This window comes from Pangasianodon hypophthalmus, chromosome 8 (assembly GCF_027358585.1).
Source record: "Pangasianodon hypophthalmus isolate fPanHyp1 chromosome 8, fPanHyp1.pri, whole genome shotgun sequence".
Lineage (NCBI taxonomy): Eukaryota > Metazoa > Chordata > Actinopteri > Siluriformes > Pangasiidae > Pangasianodon > Pangasianodon hypophthalmus.
In genome coordinates this window covers 6,674,171-6,697,634 of record NC_069717.1, presented here as the reverse complement: position 1 = coordinate 6,697,634, position 23,464 = coordinate 6,674,171, and the positions used below count along the sequence as shown (strand labels likewise).

General features: G+C 39.4%; 1 protein-coding gene across 1 annotated transcript in view; it reads left to right on the top strand.

Moving 5' to 3' along the window:
• ntng2a (netrin g2a) overlaps positions 1 to 23,464 on the top strand; it is a 67,332-nt gene that overhangs the window by 21,447 nt on the left and 22,421 nt on the right. Inside the window, exon 4 of the mRNA XM_026928569.3 lies at positions 21,137 to 21,309. Within this exon, the coding sequence (XP_026784370.1) occupies positions 21,137 to 21,309 (173 nt within the window). The remainder of the gene's footprint in view (positions 1 to 21,136; positions 21,310 to 23,464) is intronic.

Below are 23,464 nucleotides of genomic sequence, written 5' to 3'. Positions count from 1 at the left end.
AACGCAGGGTTAGACTTCCATTATGAGTGAACAAGTTGTATGTTCTTATGTACGGTATGTAAGCTAACTTGTTGAAATGATCAGAGATGTGCTACAAATGTACAAAAACACAACTCAGAAGCATTCAGTGCCAGGTAAACTCAGGTTGGAAATTTCAAATGATTTGCTGCAAACACGCTGGACTATAAATAGCTGAAACAGAGCTGTTGTCAGTTAAGCAGTGATCCTATATCGGAGGTCTGATGTAGACAGCAGCCGTGCAGTCTGCGTTAAGACAGATGAATCAGCTGGAAGCGCCCGTTCTGTCTGCGAGCTGGACAGAACCATTATCCTCTCTGACCCCCTCAGTCACTTCCTCCTTCAGAATGATTTTGGAAATGTCAGACTGTCAGCACAGCAGCCCGCGGATCAGGAGTTAGTCTGAGGCTTCTGACGGAAGCCGCACCACCGTGCCTGTCTTGAGTTTCGGTTTTAATTTGCCCTGTGTGTATGGGAGCGATCTGGGCCTGCGCCTGTGATGAGCTCCTGGCAGAGGAAGCAGCGCTGAGATTGGTATGTGTTGGTAAATACGTTCGTGAACAAAGTGACAGAAAAGGCCACTCTCAACTCGTCAACTTTTGAATGGCCCAGTGTGGGTGTTGGAGAAACTTCTTTTTTGAAGAACATCAAGCCAGTGTAAACCACGCATAAACCTGCCTGCACTAAATTCGTTCAATTCTTGCAACGTGGGCTGCTTATCGATTTGCTCTAATTCTACTGTATGTGTGTGGGTATTATTTATCTCACACCTCTGCTGCCACGTGGGGAATTTCCTTTGTCATCTCCTGCACAAATCATGTGTGAATTCAAATCTACCTGCACACCACAATATTATATTTAAATGAGAGAATTTCTCCACTAATCAGTGCACCAAGCTCTCTGTCTCCCCGTCTCTTTTTCACATTAACCTCCTTCCCATCTGTCTCTTGCTCTACTCTCTGGCAAGACAGGCCCATGCGAGATGCTTAACGGCAGACGCTAAGCTCTCTCAGTAGAGGTAAGTGGATTAGCTGATGACTGAGTGAGCACTGAGAAGAACCCAGTGCGGATGAGTGGGGGAAAAAGCTGTTCTACTGCACTGCTCCACTGTTCAGAATCTTCCGAGCAGGACCGGTTAGCTCAGATCAGCTCATTCTGCCCAAACCACCATGTTGTTTAAGATGTAAAAGCTGGAGCAGATCCTAGATTTAGTATACTTACTTTAGGGAGGTTGGTAGGTGTATTCTTTGGGTCGGCGTTCTTAAAATATCTCAGGCACAATCCAGGATCAGCGATTGTGACTAAGAACAACCTACGATCAATAGAGAAACACTTTGATACAAGATTAGTGTCTCAAAAACCTTTCATATTGTAAAATTTTTACACTTTATACTATATATAATTATGAAAACTACAAACCTTCCTCTTTTACACATATCTCAAATGCAAGTAAAGTAAAGTTATAGCATTTTAAAATGGGGTTACTAACAAAAGTGAAAATGGAGAAAATTGCTTTTAAAGATTTCATTCTGACTACAGTGCAGGAGCATCACAGACATTTTGACAGCCGGTTTCTGATGACAAACTGAATTAATTATCCTTGTAATCTGTTTTGCTGCAGTACATAACTATGCAGGAACTTGAGCAAAGCCTGACATTCACTGTATGAGGAAATCACACTTAGCTAGCAACATTGTAGATGGAGTGTTTTTACTACGTGTTAAACTGGCTCCTTACCCAAGATGATTGTTGTGAGATAGCCAAGGCATGACTAAAAAGTAAAAATAAAATAAAATGAAATAAAATAAAATAAAATAAAATAAAATAAAATAAAATAAAATAAAATAAAATAAAAAATTCCATGTCATTTTGTTGAAATATATTCATGGTTCCTTAAAATTTAGACTACAATCTGATATTTTCTGCTGAAAGAATTTTTTTTCTACCAATTTCTATGTTGATGTCAAAGGAACATTAATGGCAATCAGTTGTTCTAAAAGGTGGCTGTTAGCTTTCATTCATAGCTAGTCAAGTTATCATGACTGGTCAAGCCATTCCTTTAAATAAAAGTATCCTATTTTTTCATAGTTTTCCATTTTGCTGGTATCAGGTATTGTCTTGAAGTCAAGTGATCTCATATTTAATCCATATTGCACATCCCAATTTTGTCTAACCTCTAGTGTGTGCACACAGTGTAATTAAACAGCAAATGAGCTATTAGCACACACTGCGCTACCAGACATGGCATGAATGGCTTGATTCAACTGAAGACAAAGCAATCAGAACACTTCCTGCACCACTTTCCAGTGCTCTCAGAATGCACCCTAAGTGTGTCACATGTCATTACGGGTGAATCCAAGGGCTGTTGCTGCTCCTTTTTTTCCTCTTGGGTGTCTTGGTGATGTGGAGAGCAGGCATGCGTGAAGGAGACCCAGCACACACGCACACACAGCTGGGTTAGCAGATCAGAAATCCTCCTCCACCTCAGACTCTCTCCGGAGCCTTTCACAATCTGAGAGAGCGGGGGCTCCATCATCAGCCTGTCCTCCGAGAACTGTTACGCCAACACCTAAAGTTTTCATCCAAAGAGTGACAGAATGGATAGAGATCAGAAGCTTCCAGTCCCAATCCTCAGAGTGCGGTGCAGTACACATGATATTGGGTTTAATTAATTAGTTGGCACCTCACTTGGTTATTAAGCATTTTGGAGTTGAATCAAATGCAATGGAAAAATACAAAACCAATCATTAAACTAGTGCTGATCAAATGCATGCCTTGATTTACAGGGATGTTAGAGTCATTCATTCAGTCATTCTTCAGTAATAAATCCAGGATTTATCCTGGTCAGGACTGTGGCAGATCCAGACTCTATCCTGGGGACACTGGTCTTTAGGCGGGAATACCCCCTGGATGGGATGCCAGTCCATAGCTGGGCACCATGTACACTCATTCACACACTTAATCATATCTAGGGGCAATTTACAGCCACCAATCACACCTTTAAGAGCTCGATTTGGAATGAACCATACCTAACATCTCCATAATATTCCATCATTTGAAGAACTATAGTGCAGCTTATGAAGCCATTACACTAATGTCAGTATGTGGCCATTCATTTTGCACAAGGAAGGAACAAACCAGATATTCTGCAAATGCAAATGCTCAGTATATAATTAACTGTTGCCACCCATTAGTGTTCTGTGCCATCTCATATCTAAAAAGCTAGACATGCCACTGATACAACACACCTAATGTAAACATTCACTCACTTTCAGTAACCACTCTATCAGGGTCGCAGTGGATGTGGAGTCTATAACGGGAACACTGGGCATGAGGTGGGAATACACCCAGGATGGGACCCCAGTTCATTGCAGGGCACTATGCACACACACATTCACAGGTAGGGGCAATTTAAAGTTGCCAGTCCTGCTACGAGCATGTTTTTGGGAACCTGGAGGAAACCCACACAGGGAGAACATATGAAACTCCACACAGACAGTAACCCAAGCTCAGGGTGGAACTGAGAGCCCTGGAGCTGTTCAGTTCCACCAGGCCTGGCAATGAGAGCAGTCCGAAATGTGCTTTTAAAAGTATGCTATTTATCTCTTATACCACAAATAATTGATTTCTTTATGCTTTTTTTTTAAGTGCTGCCACTTTTTTGGCTCTTAGCATTCCGTAACCAAGGCTCATGTTGAAACATTCTGAATGTGCTTATTTTTGAAGCCTTTCATTGAAGCAGTGTTGGTTACAGAGGGTCACTGGCTACAAAAGTAGCAGAGCTTGAATGCTAGGGCATAGAAATCAATCATCCATGCTTACCATCTCACAGAGTGAGAAGAACCACTCATTTTATTTGAAATATTGAATTAACTGACTGAAAAAACATTTTCTGAGCACGACTGTCAGAGGTGACCTATTTACGTCTTTAGCCAAGCAGCATGCTGAAATGTTGCGGGGGATACAATTTTGCCACCTTTGCATGTGCAGCTGTGAATTTTTGTAAGACTTGTGTGTATTTTTTTTTTTTTTTTTTTTGCTTTTGTCTGCAGTTGCTTGAGCATGATGTAATACTTGGCCTAGTTTAAGGAGGAGCTTGGTGCTGTTGGTACAGTAGTATGGTGGCGAGTAGAAAGGGGAATGTATTATGGATGGAAGGGTCTAGGACTGAACAGCACTTAACGCAACCTCTGGGGAATGGTGCGAGTGTGCTGCTAAAAAGCCCTGCACCATCAGAGCTGACCATCAAACGTTAGTCCTTGGCCTCGGTTACTCTTCCGCTAAGGTTACATAGCGGACAGCTCTCAATGCGGCTTCGGCGAGAGCGCTCTCAACACATTCATTACACTGGCATATGATGAGATACATAATTCAATAAAGTCGAGCAAGTGTGGAGACAAGTGTTCTTGGTTATTGCCGGTGTAAAGGAGTTGCTGGCAATCTCTGAAATGGCCTTTCTCTTGGCTGCTCAGATATATCTGTTCCCCCGGCCCAAAAGCCACAGAACACTTATATACACATACAATTAGATTGATCTGTACACATAAACTGTATGCACATGGGCATGCATGCCTGCAAAGTGCAAACACACACACACACACACACATCTCTGAATCTATAAACATATGTAAGAACATGCACAAAACACATGAACTACACAGAATTAACATACTGCGCTCAAACCATGATACTTCATATATGTGTTTTACAGTTTGATATTCCAATGTGTGTGGTGTTCTGGGAAAATATATCTGGGAAAATATTATATTGCATCAAAAAAACCTTACTTTATAACTACAGTAACAATGTCATGACTTCATTTCAATAAAACTTGATGCAATATCATCAGTGTAACAGCAAAATGGAGCTAGAAGCAATAAAGCAGCAGGGGATTGTTTCAACTGGCTTTTCCTTTTTTTTTCATCTTGCATTATTTTCCCCCCTAACTTTTGAACAAAACAGCAAACCCAGTGTAAAGCTATACAGGAGCCTGACCTGTTAGCTTCTGGTTAGCTACCTAACATGCTGCTGGGGGTGGCCCCATATGGACTGCCTGAAGAACTGTTTGGATTGCTGGGGATGGTGCCACCTGGGGGCTGTGGAGATGGCTTGGGGATCACATATGGGGAGCTGTACTGTAATGGCTTGGGACTGCGATTGCTGTAGTGGCTTTGGGGCTGCAGTTGCCACGAGCAGCTTCGTACTCAGGACTCCATCAGTGGACAGTGGATAGATTTTAACCAGCCGGACCTCTTGCAAATACTGTGATGAATTTATTGGTTGCACAATTGCACTATTTGTCCATATAGTACACAATAGAAGGGATTTATTTATAATTGCACTATCCGTTGCACCCAGATGAGGATGGGTTCCCTTTTGAGCCTGGTTCCTCTCAAGGTTTCTTCCTCATATCATCTCGGGGAGTTTTTCCTTGCCACCGTCGCCACTGGCTTGCTCATTAGGGATAAATTCACAGTGATAAATTTAAATATTTACAATATATTTTTGTGAATCCATTTATTTCTGTAAAGCTGCTTTGTGACAATGTCCATTGTTAAAAGCGCTATACAAATAAAATTGAATTGAATTGAATTGAATTAACATATAAATCAGAAATACAAATTACAACCAGATTTCCATTGAAATATAGACTGTAATCACAGGCAGCAGCTAACATGTGAGGTATGGTTAATGTGGTTAGCAAATTGCTAGCATCTGTCAACACAAAACATTCTAATACTTACCAACCAAAGTTAGCTAGCTACTCATAAAGCTAAAGAAATGAAATAATTGCTTGAATAAACACATTTTATTAGATTCTTTTGTTAGTATTTTTGACTCTATCAATGGATTAAAACACAATGGGGTGCTGTTATAGGAAAATAATGAATGATGTGGTGGTGTGCTATTGTTAATTATGTTCCAAGAACAGCACATCCAGAAGTGTGGAAGTGTTCAATTACATTTAACGACATATCATGCTTTTTTTTTTATTCATGTATAGTTACCTCTTAATGTTGTGTTACATCCGTGAAACAAGTTAATTCCTGTTATGACTTACATAAGAGCAGCTTTTCTCACCAGCCTGTTTTTTCTCTGTTGAAGATAATAAGACAAAAAATGCAGCTTGTGGTTAGCACGTTGACACATTTGCCTCGCACCTCCGGGGTTGGGGGTTCAAAACCCGCCTCCGCCCTGTGTGTGCAGAGTTTGCTCGCTCTCCCCGTGCTTTGGGGGTTTCCTCCCCAGTCCAAAGACATGCGCTGTAGGCTGATTGGCATCCTAATGTAGGCTGCTTGGCCCTAATTGTCCATAGTGTGTGAATGTGTGTGTGATTGTCCCCTGCAATGGGTTGGCACCCCATCCCGGGTGTATCCTGCCTTGTACCCCGAGTTTCCTGGGATAGTCTCCAGGCTTCCTGCGACCCTGTGTAGGATAAGTGGCATGGATGGATGGATGGATGGATGGATGCAGCTTGTCATGTTACGTAGAAATTAGAAAGCACAAAGCCCATGAAGAGTTCATGAAGATTTTTTAGTGCTGGAAAACTTGAAGGTGCAGCTTGAAGTTGTTCTTTCTTTCTTTCTTAGATTTAGATGGATTTCATATTTGAGGATATGAGTATTTCTGAAACAATTAAATATATTGGAAACGTTTTACATTAATGATCACATGCATTTCTAGAAACGCTAATTTACCACCCACAATATAAAGCAAGCATATGGAAAATAAAAAATAAATCACTAATGGGTTGCTAATGTTGCAGGTAACTGCTGGATTCACTGTTTATATCATGTATCATGCATGCCACACTAGAAATGGATCTACAGTACATTTTACACTATTTGTTTTACACCAAAATATTTCATCACTTTCAAAGTCAAGATAACCTCAAATCCAGCCTAAATGACAGATGTAAAGTATACTTGCTTAGAAACAGCCAAAACTGTCTAAGCTAGAACAATCTCTTGGATCTGTGCCTGCACTTTTGTTTTACATTATACATTCTTAGTCTGTGAAAATGGGCAGTGAACCATCTTCATATTAGGTGAAAGTTGGACTGGATCCATGGATGAAAATGAGGTTCAATCTTGCAAGATTCAGGATGGTTTTATTTCCAGCTTAGTTTTCTTACTCTCAAATATCCTCAGCTCTCTCTATATCCTGAGAATAAAGTGTAATAGACTAATGATGTCCTCATCATTAGTATAATAGAATTAACCCGTGCTATTAACCCAAAACCCTGCTATCACCCCAAATGATTAATGAGAAACTGATGTCCTTGTAAAACCCTGCTGCCTGTCTACACTCTGAACTCAGATAATGCAATTAGCACTTGAGGGAGTCATAATTGCGAGTACAGTGATACTGTGGAGTCTCCACATCTTAAGAACGATGAAATGGGAGATGCTGATCCTCCATTATGTTATGATTCAGCACCCAGCTGGAATCCGATCTGAATTTTACAGCCTAAGATAGCACACGTTGCAGTGCTTTTCAAAGTTTCCGAGGGTGCAATCCAATCCCACAGACGATATCATAATCCCTCCTTAATTGTGCGACATCTCTTGTTCTGCACTGCTTGACATTGTGTGAATTTGAGCCACCGCTCCCTCTTGAAAAACGGTCAGTAATGATGTAATGGTCATTATGAAAAGAGATGAGACTGTTGTCCAACAAGCGCAGTACTGTGATTAAAAAAGGAAAAAAAAACAGAAAGAACAAAGCACAGCGTAAAGTAATGCCATGTTGCATGTAATTCAAGTCTTTAATCATTCCTGCTTTCTATACTGCACCTCAGTTACAGTTCACAAGGATGATATCAGTTTTAATTATGTTGTACGTGCAAACAACAAAATGCTTGCACAGGTTTCTTTAAGGCACATGCAAGGAAAAAGGGGAAAACAGCCTGGAGGGCTTTGCTGTGATTTGTGCCAACGTTTTCAAAAGGTTATCAAGCAGACAGGAATCACAAGTAGGAGGAAACGCAGGAATAACTCAGAACTGTCCTCCCACATCTTTCTCTGAGCAAGGGGATCTTTGAAATTTGATTAAGGGACATTCGCCTCCCTGAAATCCGGCACCGCAGGGGTAAATATCTCCGCTGCCCGGATCTGCGCCCCGGGGGCTGGAATAAAAGCGGGTGTCCTGGGAAGGCAAACAGAATTTTTCATCAGAACGCCGTCCCTCATCAAACTTTCATCTGCCCATTCTTTATGGTGTACTATTTCCTGCGCAAACGCCACCTCGGTAGGAGATTCCTGCTCAGCCGTTTCGTGCCCGTCCTCCTGCACAAAAGCATATGGTGCATTAAATGCCGCCGTGCTCTGCCCACTCGCAAAACCAGCCTAAACACCACGACTGAGACGTGCAGGGTGGATGCATCAGACTGAGGAGGACTGCGTGGCTCCTCCATCCGGCTCCGTGCTTAGGAGGTGTGAATCACACATACTGGCCAGGGATATTGTAAATAGGACAAGAAAATAAAAAAAAAATGGTGACATTTACTTAACCCTGAAACAAGTCTTGAAGTCTTTTATAATGTACATATATATGAGGTTATCCACATACAAAAAAAGATCAGTGACTGATAGCTTTGTGTACTTCCTACCCAGATAGGACTTTTTTTTTTTTTTAATTATTATTATTTTGTTTTATAGACAGTGATAATATCAAGACAAATCTACTGATTAGTGACAAATTAAAGGAAAAACAGCTAATGGTAACTGCAGGTAACAAATGAAATAACACCATTAAACATCATTAATTATCCACTGCCTCTGCATTGAGTGTTGTGTGTGTATGTGTGTGGGGGCTTGTTTTTCTGTTGTGGTGGGGACCAAGTCTCCCCATAAGGATAGGAATTTTTTCTTTCTTTCTTTCTTTCTTTCTTTCTTTCTTAAACAAAACCTACGAGGGTGAGTCAAATGAATAACGTAAAAGTGTGACATAATTTAAAATTGAATAAAAATTGCTTTTTTAAAAATTGAATTATTTGCTGGCACACTTGCATTGAATAAAATGGAAATTATGTACACTTTTGTGACACCTACTTGCAATAAACACTGCAAAAAAAAATTGATATATCTATATCAATACATATATATATATATATATATATATATATATATATATATATATATATATATATATATATATATATATATATATATATTATATTTATATATGTATATGTGTGCGTGTGTGTGTCTAAGAGATTAAGGTTTTGGTGTAGCATAGTATTAATTAGCTGCATTAATAATTATGTCAGTGGAAGGTCCTCACAAAGAAACATGTGTGTAAAAGAAATGTGTGTATGTGTGTGTGTGTGTATGTATGTGTGCAGATCCTGATATGTAGAGAATAGTGTCCTGCAGGTTCCTGCTGAGGACAGTAGCGCAGCAGGTGATAGAGACACGTTTAGGCAATAATTGGCAGAACCCCACTGTGATGCTTCAATAGGGGGCTGAAATGAATTATGGAGGGCCTTTATCCCATCGCCTTTTCACTCTCCACTAAGTACAGCTCATGTGCTGAGGAAAATTAAGATGCCACTTCCTACCTTTTCTTTCTTTCTTTCTTTCTTTCTTTCTTTCTTTCTTTCTTTTCAAAGAGAGTCTTTACTACTTTGGAGATGTGGCATAGGTATTTCCTTGTCTATGTATGATATAACATACAGTTTGAAGCCTTTCTTTCTTTCTTTCTTTCTTTTGGGATTTCTTGCAGACACTGACTGTAAAATACAGCAACTGGAGTGAAAGAAATAGACATGCAGGAGCAGTAGGAGAGTTTTTCTCTTTCCACTCTCTGTACTGCGTAGTGGTCCAGATTAGTTACCGATGCGCTTGTTGCCGTATCCCACACCTGGTCCTGGCCATCCTCAACTTGCTCTCCACTGTTCTCCAGAGGTCAGGCTTCAGCAGTGGTATGCTGGAGCGATGTGTTGCTAATGCAGTCATTGATAGAACTCGGGCTACTAGCTTTGGGTTCTTGTTATGTCTTTTTTAGTAAATCCAGGAGGCTTGTGGTACTTGCTCCTGCTCTATTTTTAAATTTCCTGTGTAACTAGCTATAAATATTAACACCAAAGCTTCAGTAATGTTAGTAAAAATTTGTAGTAAATTGTAAATCATCCCGCAACTGCTGACAGATCTGTTCTTCTTCTTGTTGGAGTAGAGAATATCACACCAATGACTCTTTCAGAGTTTATGCACTTCTTTTATTTCTCCTGTATTTTTCTTTAAAGTTTTAAAAGTAGAAATACAGTATATTCTGTATAAGAAAAGAATAGTCAATGACTTATTACTCCCCACAACCCTAATATTTTGTTGCATTCAGGAGCTCAGATTTCTTTCTTGTATTTCAAACCAAAACATCCTCCCTCAAGTATTTTTCTTTCTTTCTTTCTTTTTCAATACGAGATTGTCGCTAGTCCGATATCTCAAGAACGAGTGGATGAATGTTTGTAGGATTAATATGGTATTATCAATATAACCAGCAGATGAACTGATTAGATTTTGGGATTGATCCACACAAGGTCAAGGTTACAGCAAGGTCAAATGTCTGAAATAGTTTTTCTTCTATAGCTTCCTTCCTGTTTGTCATACAGAGATGTTAAGTATACGTTCATGATTCTTGGCTAGCTAAAATTTTTGCCACCAGTCCATCCATGTGTCTGCCCTAGTGCCCATCCCCCGCTGACGCCATTGGCATCGAGTTCTACTTCTTTTCTTTCCTTTTTCTCTTTCTTCTATTTTTAATCATTTCTTCCTTACTATCTTCATTTCTTTCTTTCTTTTGTTTCCTTTTCTCTCACTGTTTCTTTCCCTCTGACCACCTCTGAGCCACTAATGCTCCATATGTGAAGCCACAGCAGGTGATGCTTTACATTTACTTTCCGCCCTGTTGGCACTGCGATTGCTGTAGATGTCCTCTCCATTCCTGCATCCTGTCTGAATAATTTACCGGGGCCACCGGTGCCAAAGCTTTCAAGGTTCCAGTCAACTCTGAGGGAAGCGCTCTGCAGCCTCAGTGCAGGAAAGGCCTCCAGTTTCACGGTGACCGCCCACTTTCTCTCTCTCACTCTCTGTCTCTTTCTCTCTTTCTCACGTCTATAGAACCTTTCAACTTTTCAGATACTGCTGTAGGAGGTGGAGGGGAAAGGCTACTGAGGCAAGTCTCTTGTGTGCTCCCCTGTTAGCATTGGCTTTTGTGTGAGAAGCTCTTTTTTTACTTCCATGTGTGCAGCAGGAAAAAAAGATTCGGCACCGAGCTCCTTGTGAGTGCCTTTTCACACGCTGCTTGAAAATTCAAGGGACATTTTTTAAGCAGCTGCGATTCAAAACGCCATGATAATGGACAAATATGAAAAAAGTGGCTCTTTCTTACTGGGAGTAGGTCTTTTTGGCGGAGCACCGCTGGAGAACAGACATCATTAGCTGAGTACAGAGCTTTCATTGCTCAAGCGATGGATTAAGAGTAGGGAAAAAATAGAATTCGAAGCCAATTATACTTCTCGGTCTGAGTAATACCCCGGGCACTACCGTTCCTTACAAATCAATATTCTCTTCCTTACCACATGTAAACTCAATAAAATCCTATTGTCAGGGAGCTGTCATGTTCAATTTGCTCCTTGTAGTCTGAAGACACACTTACACACACTGTATTTCACATGCAAAAGTAGTACTATTGAAACCAGGAACTTTGTGCTCATTAACAAGATACACTGATATCCATCTCTCTTACAGTCAACTGGTGCTGATTTAAAATCCCCAGGTATCATAAGCATTAATGGATGTGGAATCTCAGCCTGTTTCCGCCCTTGGTTCTCTTAAGCCGCAGCCATTTGGAAGTAATAAGTAAGACGTGCTGCGGTAATCATGACGGATCTCTGTGTGCCCAGGGTGACTCTTGGGGCACCATTTGTTCCCATCCTACCTCTGCACGTTTTGCTATGCGGAAGTGCCTCATGATCAGCCTGGCAGCACTTCTGTTCAAATGAGAATAAATGGCACATTTGGACGGCGAAGGCTCGCAAAGGGAGAGGAATAGGGGGCCAATAAATATGGGTCCCATTAGCAGCAGTCTCCAGCTGCTTCAGATGAGCCCAGTGTTTCAGCAGTGGCCTTTTATCTGCCTTTCCACATTCGTTTATTCACTTCGGCTGTTTATTCGTCTGAACATTCTGTTCGCTTCATTTGCGCCCATCTCCAACTTTACGTCTTGAAAGGAGTTCAGCTCTTTTGTTAGGAGCCATAAAAGCATAAATGAATGCACTTCCTGTTGTGTTGTTTGCCGAGACCCCAGCTGTGCTGTGTTTAAATACTGCAGCTAACACGTACACACACTCCCACATAGATGTGTCAGTTCAATTCAAGCCTTCATTACCAACAGCAGAGCTTAACCAGGGGTTATGACTACAAAAGCTCTTAGATTAAATGCTAATATTCAGATGGTTTATTTGTTTCTTGAGAAATAATATATAGTGGATATAAAAAAAATCTACACACCTCTGTTACAATTGCACGTTTTTATGAAATAAAATGTAAAATCATGTCAGATATTTTTCCACCTTTAATGTAATATAGTAATCAACAAAATTCAAGTGAAATAAAAAAGCTGCAGGAATATCTGACAAGTACTGGTCACTCCCTGCTTGTGACAACAATCTCTCGTATTGATCACATGTCTGGGTTATGGGTTAGGGTGGCTAGACGGAAGCCCTTTCTCATGAAAAAAAAAAATCCAATCTTGCCTAAATTACTCCAAACCATGTATCAAAATGTGTTATGGCCTGATGAGACCAAAGGTAGAACTTGTGGGGAAAAATTTTAAGATGTTTGGCGAAAAAACAAGACAGCTTATCACTCAAAGAAAACCATACCCACAGTGAAACATGGTGTTGGCAGCATCATGCTCCTGATTTGCCAGATTTTTCTTTAGTAGAAGCAATGAGGTTTTTCAGTAGTGTCTAGCAACACTTTTTAACACCAGCATCTGTATTTAAACCTGAAAAAAAAAAATCAGGGATAGAAAATGCAGGCTTTGTTTTTTTTGAAGGATAAGCTGACCAAGTAGTCACCTGCTATGATTACAGCTGCTTTTCATAATTTTAGACATAAAAATTAAAAACAATCTCTGATTAAGGTGCTGTCTCTTCTGATATCCTATGTGCAAAAAGAAGAGTGCACTTTAAAGAGATGATACAATTAATTAAATAAAAATGTCTTATTTATATATTTAATATCGACCTCAAATGGCATTCAAATGATTTTTTGGATGTATTTGTAGCCCAAAACACTCGCACTGGACTGCTCGTCCCTTGAACCAATATCATGCAAGAAAAATGAGCTTAAGTTCATGTTCAGAGCCTCCATATTCAGAACATCAAATTCAGAACATCAAATTCAGAACATCCATATTCCTCCACTTTCAGATAGACCAGAAAGACTGGACTGTAATTAGGTTTTAAAAACATGACCAAACTCTTGTTAAAAACTGTCTCATGGGCTCTATAAATGTGGCTTCTGTTGCCTTGATTGATGAGTAAACCATGCTTGGTTAATTCAAATAAATTGAATTGAATTATCCAGTGCTACCTGCCACGTTTTAAGTGGTGAGACATACGTTATAGACTGACTGTGAATTAATTACACTGGTTACAGATTAAAGAGCCAAATGAACATGAGCTTGGTGAGGTGAGTTAGTAAGAGCGCCCTGTAGCCTGCCTGTGGATTGAGAAATGAGTAGAATAGGCCCCATAGTGCTGGATCAATGCTTCATTTTCCCTATAGTCCATATGTATCAAAGAGAACTGATGCTGGATCAGCTTCCTGTGGATCAATGTAATTGAGTTCAGTATGATCTGAACTCGAACGAAAAAAAAGAGACTGGATATAGCATGCTTCTCAAGATATTTGCTCTACCCCCTGTTGGGTTTGACTCTGGTCTAAGCAAGATGTGTGGAACTTACTCTCCTGATCCTCCAGTCACAGATGGTTAGAGAGGGGTTCGAGCTCTTGGTTCTGGCACCGGGTTCGTTCATGAGTTCTTTTCCTGTGGCAGTCAGTGGGGTGTCCACACTGTGGCCTCGATATAGCTGCCCTGGATCTCTGAGCACACCATGTTTATGCAGAACTTGTTAAACCTCAGTTCACACTCCAGAATCAGGAGCTGCAGCCGTGGCAACCCTTTTAGGCTCCCTGCTGTGTGTGTGTGTATGTGTGTGTGTAAAAGTATATCCATGCACAATGCCCTCTCACACCTAGTTAGAGCAGGACAGTGCAGGATAGTGTAAAGCTCTACAAGCAACAGAACATCCTCAGCCTTACTGCCCTTTACAGTGAAGCAAATGATGTATTCTGTCCTTGGTTTTTAATCAAGCGCCTATAGTGTCCACTTCGCACTTTTTTTATGAGGTGTCAATAACTTCGAATATTCATGACGCCGACGGTGCATAACAATCTCGTCACTGGTACGCATTCTGCATGTGCTTTCGCACCCACTAGCCAAGCAAATTTACAAAATGCCAGCAGGCATTTATTCAACTGTCAGAGCAGACAGATTTCTTTTTTCCAGGGCTTTTTCCCTCCTGTCTAAACAGTGATTGAATCATTTACAGCGTGGTCCCTTCCCGGGATGGAGGTGGGGTTAGGTGACACAAGACGCATCAAGAATATTTGCAGCTTTTTAGGAACAGAATGTTTTCGTGGACTGTCCATGCGTCAGTGGATGTGCATTTTTGGTGCTTCTTATAGCAATCGCTGCCTCGGATTTATCACATTTTTCAGTGCGGATGACTCATCGAATATATACATATGAATCATTTCTTGATTTCATATCTGTCTGTTGTTTAGAAATTCAGTAAACCAACTTGCACCTAATACATACATGTTGTCTTTAAAACTGGAAATACTTTCACTAAAGGTGAAGAATGCCTACACAAAAAAAGTTCATTCAAGCAACTAAAGGTTTATCCAAGACTCCTGCAGGTATGCTAGAAGTAACAAGTGTCACTTAAAGCTTATTTTTAGTATACTAGCATGTCTAAGTATACTTGAACAGATCTACACTAGTCCCGAATACACTATTATCATATGTTAATGTATTAGTAATAATATGGTTATAAAACATATTTCTGAGTATATCTTTTCAGATCTACATATACTGGGACCAACAATTATGCACAGGATGCCCAGTAAAAAGGAAAAATCCATTACTGGTCTATTTTTGGTTTGTCTTGATTTGGACTCTAAATATATATATATATATATATATATATATATATATATATATTTGGGTCCATATTAAGGTTTAAATCTTTTATATATTATCATTATAATCATCCTTTTTGTATAATTGAAAAGATGTCTTTCACTCTAGCCATTATTCCACTAATGTCACCAAAGACACCCATGTCTTTTAAATACCTTTGCTAGTAATAGTATCTTTAAAATATCCTTTAGAGTAAACACATATACCTTAGAGTAATACATATACTTACAATTAGGCTTTTTGTCCAAATCGCTTTCTCCCCATAGCAAGAGAACTAGAACATGGATAATACAAAAAAATAAATAAATAGTAAACATGAATTCCACTTTAAGGGTATTTTCAGACATGACATGCAGTTATAGATAAATAGTCAAACTTGGGGTGCTGTGATTCAACCCAGATGTAAAACACAGTTAATTTTATCACTACAAAGGAAATTATTTTCCCATAACTGCATGCCATTGGGTGTTTTATTCCACTGATACCCTTTTTTTTTTGGGTAAAGAACTTCACATTGTAATTTTTATCAGTTTGTAGTTAATGTGGAATATCAGTGAAAGACTTACAACCGCTATAAACATTGGACCCGCTTGGATCAACTTATCAACCTTATCAATTCTCTTTTTAAGACTTTCCTTAAGTCTTAAGGAAACCTAAAAAAAGAAGTCATTTTACTAGTACAAAACACTGACACTGGAGACTCCTTCCATACATGATAGACAAACATTCTTCTCACATTAATCATGACCATTTACATTTATTATATTTTTCTTTGTTAAAAATAATAGTCTTTAAAAAATCTGTTTAGTGTTAGGCTACATTAAATGCTGATGCACGTCCTTCAGACAAATTCCTGTTATTTTCTACTGTTTATAACAATATAAATGATAATGTATAAGAGTAAGTGCATTAATAAATACCATTTACCTTGCAGCTGGAATTACTGCCAGAGCTGCTGTTACACAAGACTGATCAACACCTTCTGACCAATCAGATTCAGGAATTCAACAGCACTGTAGTATAAGTGTACTTTTCTTTTAGGTTTTACAGACAGAATATGCAGATATGTCTAGTGAAAGATGTCATCAGATCCCAAAGAGCTCGGAATTTTAATATCTTTTCTGCTTAATAGAATTGTGGCAGCCCCCCACTGTAGATTAGGTCAGAAATTGGTAAGGGCCCGCAGCTTTCTGTAATTGATTAATGCCTTGCTGAAGTCGGGAACCGTCCGGTCACTCTCGGTTGTCCCAGAAGACGCGGTTGTGTGAAACGGTGGGAGCTGCCACTGATTAATTTGTCGTGATAGAGACTTGATGGGCATGAGCTCTTGGAAAAATCCCTGAATGAAAGACACTGTGATTGACATCAAGTTTTAATTATGGCTCCGGGGTCTCTGGAGGGTGGCGTTGGTTTGGCTCTAGAGGCCTTTGAGAAAAAAAAAAAAAAGACAGACTTAATTAAAGTAAATGAAGTGGAATAAAATCCCATTCTGTCAATTATCCAGCGTTATCTGCCATGTTGTGAGTGTCTGGACATGAGAAGATGCAGTAAGGATGGGATACAGATGGAACGTGGACACCAGCCCCATGAGAGGGTTCTGTAGCTGTTAAGTCATCAGTAAAGTCTGAGTAAAAGTTAATTTACATAAAAAGAAAGTTACAGATTGAATTGAGTCATCTTTGCTAAATACATGACAAATATATTTCATTCCTGGATAGCCGTGCTGTTTCCCGAGAGCATACCAAATTGGGGATGAATATAAATACATTATTCGGAACGACCAGATAATTAAGAAATATCGCACAAGCAACAGTGCGGTTATGCTGAATATCGGCCGCAGGCACGCAGGGCCCACAGGGCGAGTTCTGTAGCTAATCACAGCCGTGCTGATATTTAGTGTAACCGCATGATTGCAAGTGCGATATTGCTTTTATATAGCAGTTCTATAAACACGAAATTAATATAAAGTAAGTGACATTTCGGACACAATATGGCCAAATGTTCTGTTTATATTTGCTCCGCTAGCAGAAATAGATCTCGCTACAGAAGCTACACTCACTTTACAGTTCGTCGGCATGCTGGCAAGCCAGCTCACATTGATTTCTACATTCCTGTTAAAGGAGCTTCCAGTAAAATTGGCATCCCTTCTTCCTTTTCATCTGACGAACTTTCATATTTTAAGTTAAAAGTTTTATTCCTGAAAATATATGTCTGTTGATGATGTTGCTAACGCTACTGTAGTAAGCGTTTTGAACTAGGAAGTAGAATTTTACTTGGTGAACACAGATGAGTGGAGTGATATACACAGTGAACGTCCCAGTGCGGTTATAGGAAATATAAGCACTCTTGGAACGCCGCTTGACCAGTCAAAGTAGTGCAACTAACTGTTGTATAATCTGTTCTAAACAGATACAAATGCAGATACAAACAGGAGGTGCAGTGTTTTTCATTTATTTATTTTTATTTTTGGAAAGCTTGCCAGAAAGGTTTAGAGGGCATCTGGTAGAGATGTTCATCAGCCTGGGATTCTGTAGGACATAACGAATAATTCACGTGATTGGGAGGTTTTTAGTTTCAAGTGAATGAACAGTCACATATGAAGCTTCCGGGACAAAGAAAAAACATAACCTGAACCTGAATGACGCATTTACATCAATACACTGACGGCGTTAATTCACTCATTCTTTGCAATTGCCTGGTCAGGAGCATGCTGGTTTAAATTAGGCGGCTAATTTGTTTATAATTTGGGAAATAGAGCCAACTAAATTTATTATAAAATGTAACAGGTAGGTACAAACAAAAATAATAACTGCACGTGGGATTACAGAAATATTTCTCAATTTAAAAAAAACCTTCAGGGATTAGCCATGCCTATGTAAGGTTTAAATCCGAATACAGATATTTGGAGCAATAAAATAGATACAGAAATGGAGTTAAGATGATCTTAACTGGTACAGAACGTGTTCAATGTGATCCTCGCTGTACCATTTAACCATGATCTCTGGTCTGTGAGCTGTGCCCTGTGAACTTAGATTAACATTCATTCTAGTTAATGTCATTTTAATTTTGATTAAACCCAAAAGCACAAGCGCCTAAGTGCACACCAAGTGAGGGTTTCACTTAACAAGCAAAGGAGGCAAAAGTTATCCAATTATTCAGGAATGATGTACTTTCCAGCGGCATCACCTTTTTCATTTCACTTTATAGATGGCAAATGTGAGCTATAATCTTATTATACAGCAATATACCATCTAGGTAAGGTTTAGTTACCGGGTGTTGTCATGGAAAAAATATAGGTCAGCTTTATAAATATTTCATGCAAATGGTTAGTTGCTCATACCATCTTTCATGCAAATGGACAGTGGAGTTGCTCCCTCCAGTGGGAAGAAAAGCATCAGGATTCACTCATTTATTTGATTACGTAGACTGTAATTCTGAAAGTCATCATTTCCATACAAACACACTTTACTCTCTGCACCTATTTAATCTCAACTATGAGAGGGTGTATGCGTGAGCACTGGTCATAAGCTGGGGGTCCAGATGCTTAGTTTTGTGCCACTTTGCAGTTTTTTTCCCCTATAACACTGAGCAAGTACAATAAGATGAAAAAAGAAGAAAAAAAATCCTACTTGACAGCAGATGCCACCTCAGTAACTCCCATTTATTTTAATTAGGTCTGAAATCATCTCTCTTTCCTGCACTGTCTCTCTGTCTCTCTTATTTTCCTGTGTATTTCCCCCTGCAGCATAGCAGTTGCATGCCATTTACTTCAGTATTTGTCTTCAGATTTTTGGTTCTTGCTGCAGTGAGCTTTCACATAAGAACAAAGCCAGATCAAGTCTCTTCTAACTGATGTGCTGTGTGGAGATTTTTCTTCTCCGACTTGTGCAGCTTACTCGCATCTGTCTTGCTTTTGGTCATTTAGTCTAAAACCTGGTTTACACATAGGCTATGGTGTTATGTCAGGTATAACATTGCAGACCTTAAACCAGTACTTTCGATCTCATCTTATCTCAATCTACTGCATCTGGAGTGAATTACTACAGACAATAATTTTGGTATATTGTTCTGCACTTGGAAAAGAACAGGAAGCCTTTTGACCTAAAACACATTTATAAGGGAAGCCTAAAGGCATCAGCATACTTAATGTAGAGATGCATTTTTACTAAAAGAAAAGGAAAATAAAGTAAGAGGCAGGTAGTACGTGAGACCAATTTCAAACCATTTGTTAGGCTTTGTAATCCCTTGTCAAAGAGTCATAAAGGTGTTGGTATCTTTGACACTCCTCAAATTCATCCATCTTGGAATGAAAAAGCTTGGGCACGCCTCTTTTGTAACAACCAATCATAGGCTTGGTCGCGGAGAAGCTGCCTTGTGCATACGCAATTACATCATATTGTTCATGGAAACCAGCCAAACATCATCATCTACAAGAGGTATGCTGAGGACTTTAGGGTTTTAATTTTGCCAGTAATTGTTTATGCATCTATTTGTGTGTTTTGTTTGCCGGAAGTGGGGGTGCTAAGGGTGCTGCAGCATCCCCGACTTTCAGGATTAACTGCAACTGCTAAAATACTACTACTACTACTACTAATAATAATATACAGTAGTAAATAGTACATGTACATATACAGTATATATATATATATATATATATATATATATATATATATATATATATATATATATATATATAGTAGTAAATAATAAATGTACAATATATGGCCAAAAGTATGTGGACACCTGAACATCACACCCATATGTGGGTCTTCCCCAAACTGTAGCCACAAAGTTGGACTGTCAAGAATGTCTTTGGATGCTGCAGTATTAAGATTTCCATTCACTGGATCTAATGGGCCCCAAACATGTTCCAGCATGACAATGCCCCCGTGTCTATGAAAACATGGTTTGCCATGTTTGCCAAAACAAGTGGCCTGGACACCTTTGGGATAAATTGGAACATCAGCTGTGTGCCAGGCCTTCTTGTCCAATATCAGTGCCCAACTTCACTAATGCTCTTATGCCTGCATGGGCAGATCGCCACAGCAACGTATCCAAATGCTAGTGAAAAGGCTTCCCAGAAGAGTGGGGGCTGTTATAGCAGCAAAGGAGGGATCAAGTCCATATTAATGCCCATGGTTTTGGAAAGGGATGTTCAACAGTCACATCTGGTTATGATGGTAACGTGTCCACATACTTTTGGCCATATAGTGTATGTTGCTTAAAATTAAAGCACCTCCAAGGTGAAACGCCTTCCTGCGTCCCTGTCTATGACTAAAGACATTAATTGACTGACCCAACAACTACCCTTAGACCTTCTATGAAAGTGAGAATCTGTTCTGTTATTTAGGGAAGTGTGGTAATCACACATAGTTGGCAAACAGTGATGAGGTAATCTGCCATGTTAAAACACAAGCCTTTTTAGCATAGCATGCTTTAAAATAACACATTAGTACCCAATAACCACTGTTTCTGACTCTCTTCACTGCTTTAGCTTCGGGGCGTCTCATGATAAACTAGGGATTCGGAGTGGTTTCACCCCTGTGGATTATTCATTTTCATGCATAACCGCTACACCTCCTGGAGCTCCCTGCCCGAACTTTCACAACCATATCCGATTCAGCTAATTAGCACGAAGCTTCATCCACACAGGCGAGCTAATGAGATCTCTCAGGGGGCAGGAGTGAATACCCAGGGCAGGGTTTCCTCAGTAGGGTAGTCCTTGCCCTTGGCTGTACAGCAGGAATGCTGTGGCCAGAGAGTTAATTGGCTTGCCTCTTTCTTTTGCTCTAAGTGTGTGTGTGTGTGTCTGTGTGTGTGTGTGTGTGTGTGTATGCGCATGCAGGTGTAAGTGTAACCTTCACGCAGGACAGTGCACGTTCCGCGACGGCAGCCTCCAGTGTGACTGCGAGCACAACACCACGGGGCAGGACTGCGCTCGCTGCGAACGAGGCTTCAAGGCAAAGTCGTGGAAGCCTGGCTCGTACCTGCCCACTCCCAATGGATCACCCAACACCTGTAAGCACTGTGTGTCATGTCTTACAAACACACACACACACACACACACACACACACACGAGAAAGAGGTGACAGTGAAAGAATATGGAATATAACTAGCACACCTGCATGAGAGCACAAGCTGTATCAGCTATAATGTAGGAGCTGGTCATGTCACTGTAAAATTAGGCAGGCAGGAAGAAAACAAAAGACGTACACACACACGCACACACACACACACACAAGCACGCACACATGCACACGCTCTCAATCTCACTTCACAGTGCAATCAGTGAGGGCAGTGATTCAACGCTGGCTTGTCGTTTTCACTCTGAGGAAATTGCTGGCACATCTTAGCGTCAGATGTAGAGATAAAGATGCGACTTTGTTTCTAAAAAATAAAAGTAAATCTGTCATTTGTTCTCGCTCCCTTGTTACACGGCCTTACTGTTTCTCTTCAAGTGCTGTTCTCTCTCTCCCTCTTGCCCATTTCCTCTCTCTGTAACTCTCTCTGATGCTCTCTTGCACCTTTGATGTCTTGTCAGCTGTTCATTTTTTTTCTCTGATCAGTATAATTAGATGTCTACAGCCCATATCTTTCATTTTCTTATATGAATTGCATAAGAACTTTAATAAAGGTTAGCTTGGTTTAGTAAAGCTTAACTTGCTTGTCTTTCATATGAGCAAAATAGCATGTCTTGTCCCTTTTGCGTGTTTGCTTTCTTGAATAAGTTTTACCAGAAATTATGACTTGGTTTTATGGCTTTATATTAGATTATCGTCACACATTTGCACATCAAATATCAATAGCATACATTTATCTTATATACAGACATACAGTCATGTCTACACTCTTTTATTTCAGGTTCATAATGTTTTTTTTTTATGTCCCGCAAATAAAGCTACATGATTGTCAATAAAATAGGTAGTGTCTTTTGCTATCTGAGTATGACATGGCTACCAAGTAAAGAATAAAGCACAACAGGGTGTGCTGTTACAGGAAAAAAAAATTACGAGGTTGTGTGATGCTTATTTACCTATAACAGCAATTCCTGAAAAAGTATTGTTCTTAAAAAAAAATAATAATAATAAATAATTGTCAAATTGGCACAATATAAGTGGAATAAAACACATATTCCTCTTATAGCACAGCAGTTTGCCGATTATTTATTATTTGTTATTTTTTAACGAACAACTCTTTATTAAAATTATCTGTTTATACAGATTTATATCTAATTAGATTTATACTGAGTTAGTTTCTGTTATCATTTACATTCCAGCGCTCTCTTATAGCCACCAAAGACGCAAAAGCACAACGTCCTCCGTTCTGAAGACTTTCCCATGGTGGAAATCTTAAGGTTACAGCTTTACCTCTGACTGTTACAAAGTGCTGACACTGGAGACTCCTTCCATAAATGTTAAATAAACTCTCCTTACAGAAAGCTTCATCATATCAACAGTTATAGTTATAGTTTTTCTTTATTAAATAACAACAACACTTTAAATCCATTTATTTATTATTATTATTATTATTATTAGATTATTTGGGCGTCCTATGTACAGGTCCCTTTAAATGAGCTGTTACTATAGAAACAATAATGTTGTGATTTGAATTATAGCTGGAACTACCATCAGAGCTGCTGTTATAGAAAATTAACACCTTCTGATCAGAGTCAAGTGTTCAGAAGCACAATTAACAGATTCAATAAATATAAAATATAAATATTAATACAGATAAATATAAATACAGATAAATATTGCGTGATATCATTTAAGCATCACGTAAAATCACTCTCAACATGTCCACTAACTGCACACACAATTAATAAGATTACACATGCAAATTAGTACTCCTTATATGGGATCTTACTGAATTAGGGCTACAGCATAAAAAGGACAAAAAATCAAACAAAACGCAGTCTGTTTTATTTTAGAGCATACACAAGTGTCTGGTTGTTATATCAGGATGCGAAAAGCAGGTCAGACCTGTGTTGTCAGTTTTTAACGGATTGCTGTGAGTGCAGATATTGCTGCACAAGCAAATTTTCGAGTTCAGTGGGAAACCCTGTGGGCTTTGAGAGGGCGTTGGATTACACTGGAGCACTTTTCACTCTTAATAATGGTGAACAAATCTTTGCTAATAGCATCAGCAAATCGTGAAAGCGTTATTCTCAGT